This window comes from Mya arenaria, chromosome 13 (genome assembly GCF_026914265.1).
Source record: "Mya arenaria isolate MELC-2E11 chromosome 13, ASM2691426v1".
Lineage (NCBI taxonomy): Eukaryota > Metazoa > Mollusca > Bivalvia > Myida > Myidae > Mya > Mya arenaria.
The window spans coordinates 39,895,053-39,906,940 of record NC_069134.1 but is presented as its reverse complement, the minus strand read 5'-3'; the positions used below and the strand labels follow the sequence as shown (position 1 = coordinate 39,906,940).

Genomic DNA, 11,888 nt, shown 5'->3' with positions numbered 1-11,888 from the left:
ATGAAACTTTACTTCATTGTTATCATGTTAATAATATGAGCAACTATTGTAGATTTAAAACGAATTTAAAGGGACTAGACACCAGGTATGATACTATTGCAAGAAAAAAAAGAAAATTGTAAACAGCTTACATACAATTGAAATTGTTGTGTACAACCTAATACTGATGTACCACATCGCTTACTTCGCGTTTATGTTTCGCAGTTTTTGCCTCTATTTTCAATTCAAAATCTACTTGGTATACAGTATATACCAAGTAAGTTTAGAATAACGTCGGTATATTTATCGACACTAATCAAGTGATTTTCACGCGCTAAATATACACACAACATGGCTGCTCGAAAGGAAAGACAGTGCAAGGAAGCGGAAAACTGCTGCAAAGCAACATAGATACAGAGCCCGACATATTAGCATCGGTGAGGAAATTGATCGATTGAAACCCTTTTAAAGAGAACACCACTGCTGAAAATGACAGCCCGTTGGTCAAAATGTATAATGACACACGGGTATGGGCAGACCTTTTTAAACTTAACAAAAACAACATGACAATAACATTTTAACGGGAATGAATGAAACAAAATAGTTGACTGTTATAGAACAGTTTTGTGCGGGTATGGAAGTTAATTTATAAAAAAAGGATTTTTTATGTTTCTTAAAAATGACGGACCGCAACGAAATTGAAAAAGTGATATTTGTGTGGCACAAAAACTAATGCTGCATCTATATATAAAATAGTGGCCTTCGTTTTACCCCTAAATTATCGTGGACTGCAACACTTGTACATTATTTACACACACACAGATGACATTTCCCAAAGAAAGTATTATTTAAATGGTTTGATAGTCTTGTTAGGCAAGTTTTATGTCATGGATCTCAGATTTGGAGTGAAATTTATTGATACCATAGTGAACGTTAAAAATAACTTTTGCAAAAGTCGTTTATGTGTTAAAAGATACACCCTTGGTGAACGTCTATCAAATATATGTTTCTTACTTCGTTAATTGTATTACAAACTTGTATAATCAAAGTATCGGTGTTAGTTATAGACCATATCATAGATATCCAAAACAATGTTTAAAACGTTAGATCACTCTGAACGCAATTGTTGGTATGACGGCGAGGCCGATGACTTGCTCACATTCCTAAATGACAATAATCTAAATTTCCTAAATGAGGGACAAATAACGAGAGTATCCGAAAAACAAAACGAATCAGACAGTGCTATTGACTTATCACTCATCTCATCACATCTCCACTCCTCTAGTGAATTCTATGTAATAAACAACACTTTTGGTAGTGACCATCTACCATTACTAACGTCAATTAAATATTCCACAAATAAAACAACAATCAATATTACAAAAAAAAAATGGAAAACAGAAAAAGCCTCAACTGAATCATGGAACAAATTCCAACAACTCTGTCAAACCGAACTAAACTATGATATAACTGAATATAATTTCAATCATTATTATGAGAAACTTACGAAAATTCTCGATAAAACCTTACCAAAATCTAAACCTAAAATTAGAAGAGTAAAGAAAATTGTCCCATGGTGGGACACTAAATGCGACAACGCTATAAAATTAAGAGAAAAATGTAGGAAAATTTATAAAAAAAGACCCAACTTCTATTAAACATGAAAACTGGTTAATGGCTAGGCTAAAAGCTAAGGAAACAATACAAAATGCAAAAAAGCAAGGATGGCAAAATTTCTGCCCGAAAATAACTCACAAAACAAACTCTAAGGAACTTTGGGACTTTGTCAGAAAAGTAAAAGGAATTCCATTGCCCGATGAACCACCATTTAAAATAGGCGACAATGTAATACACAATCCCAAAAATAAGGCAGACATATTAGTAAAACATTATGAAAAGATCAGTAGCGATAATGAATATACACAAGACTTCATTGAAAAAAAAAAACAGGACCAATACAATTATAAGTGATGTAATTAACACAGAAACTCATAGGGAAGATATCGAGTATACTCAGTAATGCAGATTTCAGTATGGTTGAACTCAACAGGGCACTAGCTTATTGTAAAAGTGGCGCACCTGGTGAAGATGGCATACACTATGAAATTCTTAAAAAATTACCAACATCTGCAAAGCAAACACTTCTAAGCCTCTTTAACCAATCTTGGAAATCTGGTTCAACACCAGACTGATGGAGTGAAGCTGAAATAATCCCTCTCCTGAAACCAAATAAACCTAAATATGATCCCGCATCATACCGGCCAATCTCACTTACATCAACTTTCACTAAATTAATGCAAAAAATGATAAAACCTAGATTATGTAACTTCCTTGAAACAAACAAACTGATATCAAAATTCCAATCAGGTTGCAGAGCCAATCATGTGAGGACAATCTAGTTAGACTGGAACATGATTGTAAAAGGGCACAACTTGACAACAAATACCTAGTGGCAGTATTTTTGGACCTCAGCTCAGCATTTGACAAACTATGGGGTCAGGAGCTCTAACATACCTACATAAAATAGGAATAAGAGGTAAAACGCTCAATTGGATTAATGCATTTATCAAATCCAGGAAAATAAAAGTATTACTAAAAGGAGAATACTCAGAAACCATAGAAACAGCCAATGGCTGCCCACAGGGTAGTGTCTTATCACCAATCATATTCTCACTTTTCATGAATACACTAAGAGACTCAATCGAAAAAAGTAACTCAGAAATCCAAAAACCTGCCTACCATAGTGACCTATCTCAGTTTGTAGATGATGCAGCGATATGGACAGTTTCTAAAAAACCTGAAATAGCAGTTAAAACATCCAACATACTCTAAATAACATAGAGACATGGAGTGAAAACTTCGGATTCAAAATAAACCCAAATAAAACTCAAGTACTCATATATATATAGTACACAAACAAAGAGTGAAACCACCGGAAAGCTCCCCAAACTTCCCAAAGCTAAAACTATGTAATCAAAAATTAACATACAACGAAAAAGCTATATTCTTAGGATTAACATTCGATAGATACCTAAAATGGGACTTACACATAAACTCACTCATTGCCCGATGCGAAAGGGACCTTAACCTCCTTAGAACTATCAAAGGAATGGAATGGGGTACAGACAAAAAAATGTTTATATACAATATATCAATCACTTATCAAATCAAAACTAGACTATGGATGTATAGTTTATAACTCTGCTTCAAATGACAAACTAAAGAAACTACAAATTATACAAAATAAGGCATTAAGGATAATAACAGGTGCTTATCGAAGTACACGTACAATAGCACTACAAGCAGAATGTGGTGAACTTCCACTGAACTACCAAAGAGAAATGAATATGTTAAAATATTGGGTTAGATCCTCACGTCAAGGTGGTGATCTACCAATCAACAACAAATGTAACAGAGACCCAATCTTTGAACACAAAGCCAATAAATTAAAACTCTTTATAAAGTGCCATACAGCCAGACAGCACTACCATTAGTGGAAGCATGTTCTATCACAAAAGATAAAATAGCACAACCCCATTTCTTAAACCTAATCAATAAACAAGAACTCAATATAGACTTATGCTTAACAAAAGTTATAGACAAGAAAAAGGACCCTAACATTAACCGCCAAATAGTAAATGAACACATCAATAGCAAATATTACAACTCATGGCAGGTCTTCACGGATGGAAGCAAAGATCCGAACCTCCATGTGGCTGGGGCCGGGATAGTAGGCTTATCTCAAAATATGACACCCCTTTTTGAATGTGAGTTAAAATTTGACTTCATGCTTTCTATTTATTCTTGTGAACTGGCGGCAATAGACCTTGCACTAAAAATGCTGCTCCAGCAAACAGAAGCAAACAATATACACAACAAAGTAACAATACTATCAAACTCTTTTAGTGCACTCATGTCAATGAAAACAAGCTTTTCTAGGTCACGACCAGAAATGTTACAGCAAATACTTAATAATACTACACTGCTTCATGATCTAGGAGTGTCAATAACATTCCTAGTCACATAGGCATCTTAGGAAATGAAATGGCTGATAAAATTGCAAAACAAGCATCAAGGCAAGGTTCACGAACAAACATCAAATTAAGCGTCCCTGAAGCATACAGCTGGATAAAGAAACTAACAAAAAACAAATTTGTAAGAGACTTTGAAGTATATAAACTTGAGCACAATTTTGAGTATTGGGAAATTAACACTACAATCAAAACATATAGTACTAATACACTAAAAGATAAAGTCTACACACGACTTCGCTTAGGAACCAGTATGCTAGATGCTGAGAATTATACAAATACTGACTGCTGTAAACAATGCGGAGACAAAGAAACATTCCATCACATTTTCTTTAAATGCCCAACTTATGTGGAACAACGAGAAAGCCTGAAAATAGAACTTCTAAAACTAAATATGTCGGTCATCGACAGGTATCATCTGCTGTTTCCCGAACCTGATATTAAAGAGAAGGTAAGGGAAGCAGTGTTTGCATACCTGTCGGGAATAAAATACCTAAACAAAATTTAATACCACACAAAACAAAAGGTTCTATAAGAAATAGGGTCTAAATAGCACAGCACTTATCAAACAACATATGCAAAACATGTTCATTGTATACGCCGTGTACCTGTTGTTGGGACCCTTTTTGAAAAGGATGGTAATACAATGACTGTTTTAACATCAATAATAAGCACAAAGCATAAATAATAATCTTCAAAAAATAAAATATAAAGCACGTTTACTGTATACGCCGTGTACCTGTTGTTGGGGCCCTTTCCAAAAGGGTGGTAATACAATGACTGCATTAACATCCCAAGGAAGCAAAAAAAAAAAAAACACACACACACATAAATAATAACTTAAGAAATCAAACAAAATAAAATAAAAAGCACGTTCATTGTATACGCTGTGTACCTGCTGTTGGGGCCCTTTCCAAAAGGGTGGTAATACAATGACTGCTTTAACATACCGAGAAAGCAAAGAACATAAATAATAATTAAAAAAAAAACAATAAAAAAAACTAAAAATAAAAAGCACGTTCATTGTATACGCCGTGTACCTGTTGTTGGGGCCCTTATCAAAAGGGTGGTAATACAATGACTGCTTTAACATCCCAAGGAAGCAAAAAACATACATATATAATAACTTAAGAAATAAAACAAAATAAAATAAAAAGCACGTTCATTGTATACGCCGTGTACCTACTCAACTCAACTCAACTCATCTTTATTTCCACCATTAGCGGTGATATTCATATTATGTACAAATAGTTACTATGAAGGCATGATATCTATATACATGATATATGTACATACACAATAATTAGCATATTATATCAACATGCATATTGAAATTGTGTTTGTATCCTTTGCATCAAACTTTGAGGTATAAGTCTTGTATCGAACACAATTATGCACTATTCACGAGACAGTTATAAATAAATACAAACAATCGTCTCAAGAATTGTTTTCGCACTGCTTGGTAATTCTGTACACTTAGTTCTGCCCCAAGAAGTGCTAAGAAAAACATAACGCTATCCATTGACAACAGTTCTTGCGCAAGGCCCATGTCCATTTCCATGACGTCAGTGATTAGACGCCACCTTTCACCTTTCATTGTATACGCCGTGTACCTGTTGTTGGGGCCCTTTTCAAAAGGGTGGTAATACAATGTCTGCTCAAACATCCTAATGAAGCTTAGAAAATAATTCCCTATGAGTAAAACTTTATCTTAGTGAGGGGCATCACGAAAACTTTATATTATTAATTATTATTATTTTATTTTTTTTAAAACAACCATAGTAACCCTCTCTATATACGTACATGAACATTTAAAAAGCATGTAGGGAAAACAAGTAATGTCAACGCACTCTCTGGTCTTGAAGAATTTTCAATAAGTAAATAGTGAGGCAATAGTCCGGCATCGACAACAAAGTGGTCAGTTCATATATATATATATATATATATATATAGTGGGCAAAAAATCCTGTTCTCACAACACTTTCTTGTCAATGAACTGACCGTGAGTCTTGCCCATCCTTTAAATAAATACCATTCTTACACGTAAATGTTTTTAAGATACAATGCAATATCAAATTTACAACTGTATTTAAGACTGGAGAAATGAAACCATATCCAATATTCAGAGCTGTGGGACCTCCCTAGATGTCATTCATCGCAGGTTTTGCGGCATTTTGTAAAAAATTACTCCTTTGACAAATATCCCATCAACCGATGGGGGTAAAACTCCCCCTTTGGCTTCAAACTTCTGTTTAAGTCACACTTGGGGATGTGACGGGGTCAAGCCATAATGCAGCCATTATAGGGCGCGGGCAGACCTATATAAACTCAACAACAACAACAACGCAATTGTTGTGCTACTAATATGAAATCATTATAAGTCACCTATGGCATTTGATACATATGGACTGCACAAGTTTTATTTATATTTACTTTTGGAGTAAAATTTATATTTAAAAAATCGAAACTGGAACTATGATATTAATAATTTTTCAAGATGTCACTATGAAACATAATATAAAACTTGACTTATTAAGTATGGAAATAAACTTACACTTGAAAATTCCATTCTAAAAGAAGATTGCTTTGCTATTAAAATAGATGCTCAAACCAGAAATAAAACATTGAACTTGGACGACATTTAAAAACAGCGCAAAATGAGAAACTTTGTATTTTTTGTCTGGACCAATTAATACAACATATATTACTGTGAAAACCATACATACGTTCGATGTATTAAATTCGATATTATTCGTAATTCAATTAATAAAGAAGACTGTTTTTTATCTTGCTAAATAGATGCCCAAACCATTAATAAGACATTGAACTTGGAAGAAATTTAAGAACACCGCAAGATAAGAACTTTTTTTTGACCGAACCAACTTAACATGACAGTTATTGATTGTGAAAACCATCCATTTTTAATGTATTAAATTCGATATTGTTCGTAATTGGTGTGCATCTGGAAATGATATTAATGCATTTTACTCTTTAATTGGTTTCTGAAATTGATAATACAATATCAAAATAAGCGATGTATAATATAAACCATTCTTTTAAATATGATAAATATGTAAGTATCATTCAATGTACATGTATAGTTCATGCATTACAACTTGAATAATTATGATTTATGTAAAATGTGACTGACATCCAAGAGAAAAGCATAAAAAAAACGCACACATATATACACTGATTGAAGCTCTATTAAAAGGTAAAGTCAGTGCGGCAATTAAAGGAAACAATTAATTATAGTGAGGGGCATCATCGCCAACCCCGACAGTTCGTTTACACTACATTCGTATAAAGTTAAGCACAATCTGAACAACTCGTCCATTATCAGAATTGAATACTCTGAAGCTTGTCCGAGTTGTTACGATTTTATTAAGCAGAGCGTAAGAGTACTGCATGGGGGTATTCGACGTAAAGTGAGGCACAAAAAAACCGTCGATAACCTTAAGGAAACTTGTAGTTCTACAACTTCTCAATGATTTTTTCCGCGAAGCCGAACAAGTAAAATTCCTAGTAAAATTAATAAACACTGAATAGTCACCAATGCAAAGAAGCCTAGCTGTGGACTGTGGAGTCCACAGTAACTAAGATGTCAAAGACTGTCCGAGGGTATACTGCCGGTGTTTCTATATCACTGAAGTAGTCTAACACTCTGACATGAAACCAGAAAAACAAACCAGTGGACACCGCAAGAGCCCCCTCAAGTTATTTTATATTGAATACTTTTGAAGAAACTTAACCTTTTTTCTCTTTTCGTTTGGATACATGCATAATTAAGGAAACACCTTTAGCCTACTTGTTTGGATGATAGTGAGAGTTCTATGTCATGTTTACATGTTTCAATCATTTATCGTCAGTTTTAGCCCAAATGATGGTGAAAATTTGAGGCTGGGATTGGTCATAAAACGATAATGTCAACGTATCCTCCGCTTCCATCTTTGTCGGTATGTAAAACTAACAACTACAATAAACACCAATATGTGTATTTTTTTCTCTCTGAATTGCCGTATTGAAAAACACAGGTTGCCGATAAACGAGCGTCCAATGTCAGATTGTGTTACCTTGAAACCGGGAGTATCCGAGAAGTACACATTTCATCCAAACTTCTCCTAAGCAAGCGTCTGAAAGATATTGACGATTAATGATTCGGTTAGATTATTAAAAAAACACATTCTTTATATTTTCTTTTAAAATATAATGGCAAGTAGTGACGAGAATGGTAAGTTAACATCACGGTCCATCTATTTACAATAAGTTTAATATTCTTTAATTTACTCAAAAGATTCTTTGTGCACATTATTCACCCCTGTAGTAACCGGATAGCCCATATTCGGATATTGAATAGACTTTCCGGCCGACGTCATGTCAACAGCATCACCTTTTTTATTTCAACATTAACCATTTTATCTACAATATAAACAATTATGAAACATAAGTCACAGTATTGCTCACAAGCTTCAAGTTCAATCAATGACTCATACTCAGTTAATGCTTTGTTTAGTTCGTGTAATCAGCCGCTTCAGAGTCTTTGGCAATTTTTGTTTTGGCGACTCTGCGCTTCTATATACCACTTGTTGTTTTCCTAGCCAAGAATGACAGTTCCCAGGGCAAAGTATATTTAGCGGAAAGATAACGGGCACCTGCTAGACGGTTTCAAAATGGCGATGCTTTATTGACAGAAGTCAATCTAAATTAAACTAAATATTGTGTTTCATAAAACACTTAAGTGTAATAAGTAAAAGGTATTGGCTTAAATACTTAAAGTGTAACTTTTGTGTTTTACATGGCCTGTTTACCTTCTTTGCTAGGGGCCGAGATTAGGCTTCTTCACAATTGGAAAAAATGGCATATTTTCCCAATTTACAGATTTTTTTTTTTCACAATTCCCAGATATTTTTCCCAAAAAGAAATATCTTACTTCAAAAATTTACAATATAAATTTATTATGTTTGAGCAAATTATTCTTTTTATCTTTTAAGTTAACATAAGAAGAATGCTGTATATTAATTTAAACGTTATTCGAAGACCAATTAGTCCATATATTATAAATTCTTTCCCTCGATTTAGAATCAACTCTACATATATGCCATATCCCCCGGCGGGCGGAAAAAATCCCCCGGAATTTCTACCCACCCCTGGTCACATGAAGACATGATTTCTCACCCAATACGATCTACATGTGTATCAATTTGATGTCCATACATTTTAGACATTTCAAGCTTGACCCTGTGGAGTGTTTATACACTTTTCATTAAAATGGTCATAATTGAAAAAAATCAGTTAGAAGTAGACACACATGTAAGATATGAGCCTGTTTTTTTGTAACATGAGTTCCAAGTTTCATATGGATACCTTGACCCATGTTTAAAAGATGTCTTCAATCCTCATATGTGTTATTTCCCATTTTGAGACGTTTACGCATTTTACATTTCCCTATTTGCAGAATTTCACGCTTTTTAATTTCCCAAAATGAAAAGGCTAGGCCTCTTCACAATTTTTGGTGAAAAAGCCCTGATTTTAATTTAACAGTGAAGTGTTATGTATTTTGGAGTAATAGTTGAAGAATATATTTTACATTGGTACTGCTCAGTTGACTTGTGGCGTTAAGGGAACAAAATGAATATCCAAATCTTAAAAAAGTTCCCTAAAAGTGCATTATTGTGAATATGCTTTGTTAATCTTGACTGTTTTGTCAATGTAAAAATATCGAAACAAAGATAAGATCCCTCTGAAACAATGTGAATACTAGTTCAGAAGAAAGTTTTTCAATCATGGAAGTTATTGACCTACAGTACACTCAACATGTTTTACGACTCAATACAAATAGAGGCAATATAATGATTCAATGTCCATTATTTAATCAATACATTGATCAATACATTGAAGAATATAATTAAATGATATTTATTATTGGTGGTTAAAATAGCTAGTCGAAATTTTCCACTGAAAACAAGGCAATAAGGCTTTCAACCAGGCGCTGTGAACTTTTAGCGCATGTTTGATCTCAGTCATTTAATTTGTGAGTTTCTGAAAAGCTTTAAATAGTAACATGTATTTATCAAAGTCTATACTATATCAAAATAAAGTTCCAATCGTAATTCTTCTGACGACTGATAAGCCTCTGCAAAAAACTGCAGAATGCAGTCAGTTGATTAATTCATTGTGTTGGCCGCGAAAGTGAAAAGTGAAAATCCACAAAGGGAAAGGGAAAGTAGGTCCAACTCGTTGAGTGAACTCTCAGGGCTTTTTCTATAGTACCCACGGGTCCGACTATCGGACCCATTCCGAAAGCAAAATATAAGATATTTTTCCCAATCTTTAGAAAAAAATCCCAATCAAAAAAAAAAAAAAAATTCTTTTTTTTTTTTTGAGATTTTTTTTAACCTGTACTGGTTCATTTTCAACATCCTAATCGATTATGAAGTTTTTTTTGGTAATTGAACTCAGAAATCATTGATTTTTTATCAAATTCAGAGATCTGAAACATGAAATATTATCTGTCATGATTTATTGCAATAGATATTTACACCCCAAGGATTGATATTTCAGCCATTGTGGGTCTTTTAAAGGGAAAACAAACTAATATTAAATCATTTCCAAATTCCCAGGAGACTAGACAGCTTTTTCTTTTAACTGTAAAATTTCCCAATTTCGGCATTTTCTTGACGCAAAATTTTCCAAAATGGGCAGAAAAAGCCCTGACTCTTATTCAATTTTGACAGTATTATGAAATGTGTTTATATCTAACAGCCCTGGTGGAAAGGGTGTTCCTTCGAATCGGGTCAGCAGAGACGGATGAGCAGCTGGAATCTGCATTGGCCCGCTTTCTGACCCCAGTACTGCTGAAACTGGATAGCAAAGAGGATGGTGTGAGAAAAAAGGCAAGCAAATGTCAAAGGTTTTAAAAGAGAACTGCTGTTAATGACTTTAAAAGTGTCTTTCTTTGGTATCTGTTTATGTAATAGATTTGGAAACAAGACTGAATCATTTGCAAATGTTTAAGGCTTTTGAAAACAGTTTTGCAAAAAGCTTAGTTTTTATAAGTTAATGATTTATTTTTACTTAGCATGACTGAAATTTCAGTCACTCCACTCATGTCAATTGCTCTTATTTTTATTGATGTGTGTTTTGATATTTTCTTTTTTAAGAATATTTAACAATATGATATTATAATGATTGTGGATATCAAAAACTGTAGGTTAAAAATGTCATGCATTTGTTCAAGGTTATGGAGCTGCTTGTTCACGTAAACAAGCGTCTGAAGAGTCTGACCAGGGTGCAGCTCCCAGTTGATGATCTGATAGTGCAGTTCAAAAAATCCTGAGGCCTCATCCATTGTTACAGTTAGTATGCTTATCTTTTCTTACCAATTTCTGTTAAGCCTAAAAAAGTTTATCTGAGTTTAGGGCAACAGTCTCAAAAATTCTTAGTATGATAGGGACAAAGTTTATTTTTTTCTGGATTTTTTAAGCCCCTTAAAAGTAAGTTGCCAATGCTTACCATGACATTTGGGTATGTTGTGTATTAAATAATTATACTTTGTTTTTAATCATACTTAACACAAATGGGCCCAATTTCTCGATACTTCTTAAGTCCCTTATAACAGGATTAAGCCAAGCTTTCTATTTTTGTCTTTCAAAAATTTGCATAATATTTACTTCTTTAGGAGTTTTAATACTTAAGATAGGAGTTATCTTCATTATATTCACAATTAACCATTTTTCATTTATCAAAATCCAATTTAAGTATGTATTTTGGCTTATTGAAATCAGCATGGTAAACTTAAGAACTTTCGAGAAATTGGGGCATGGTCAACGACAACTAAAATCAGAAAGTCTAAAAAATGTTTTATCTGTTTTATAAATA

The 11,888-nt window shown here is 33.6% G+C and overlaps 1 protein-coding gene across 1 annotated transcript in view; it reads left to right on the top strand.

The window, feature by feature from the left end:
• Positions 1–8,137: 8,137 nt before the first annotated feature.
• The window catches only part of LOC128214176 (proteasome adapter and scaffold protein ECM29-like), a 50,740-nt gene continuing 46,989 nt past the window's right edge, over positions 8,138–11,888 (top strand). The window contains 4 exon segments of the mRNA XM_052920515.1: positions 8,138–8,241; positions 10,773–10,903; positions 11,248–11,334; positions 11,336–11,365. Coding sequence (XP_052776475.1) covers positions 8,220–8,241; positions 10,773–10,903; positions 11,248–11,334; positions 11,336–11,365 — 270 coding nt within the window. The 5' untranslated portion in view covers positions 8,138–8,219.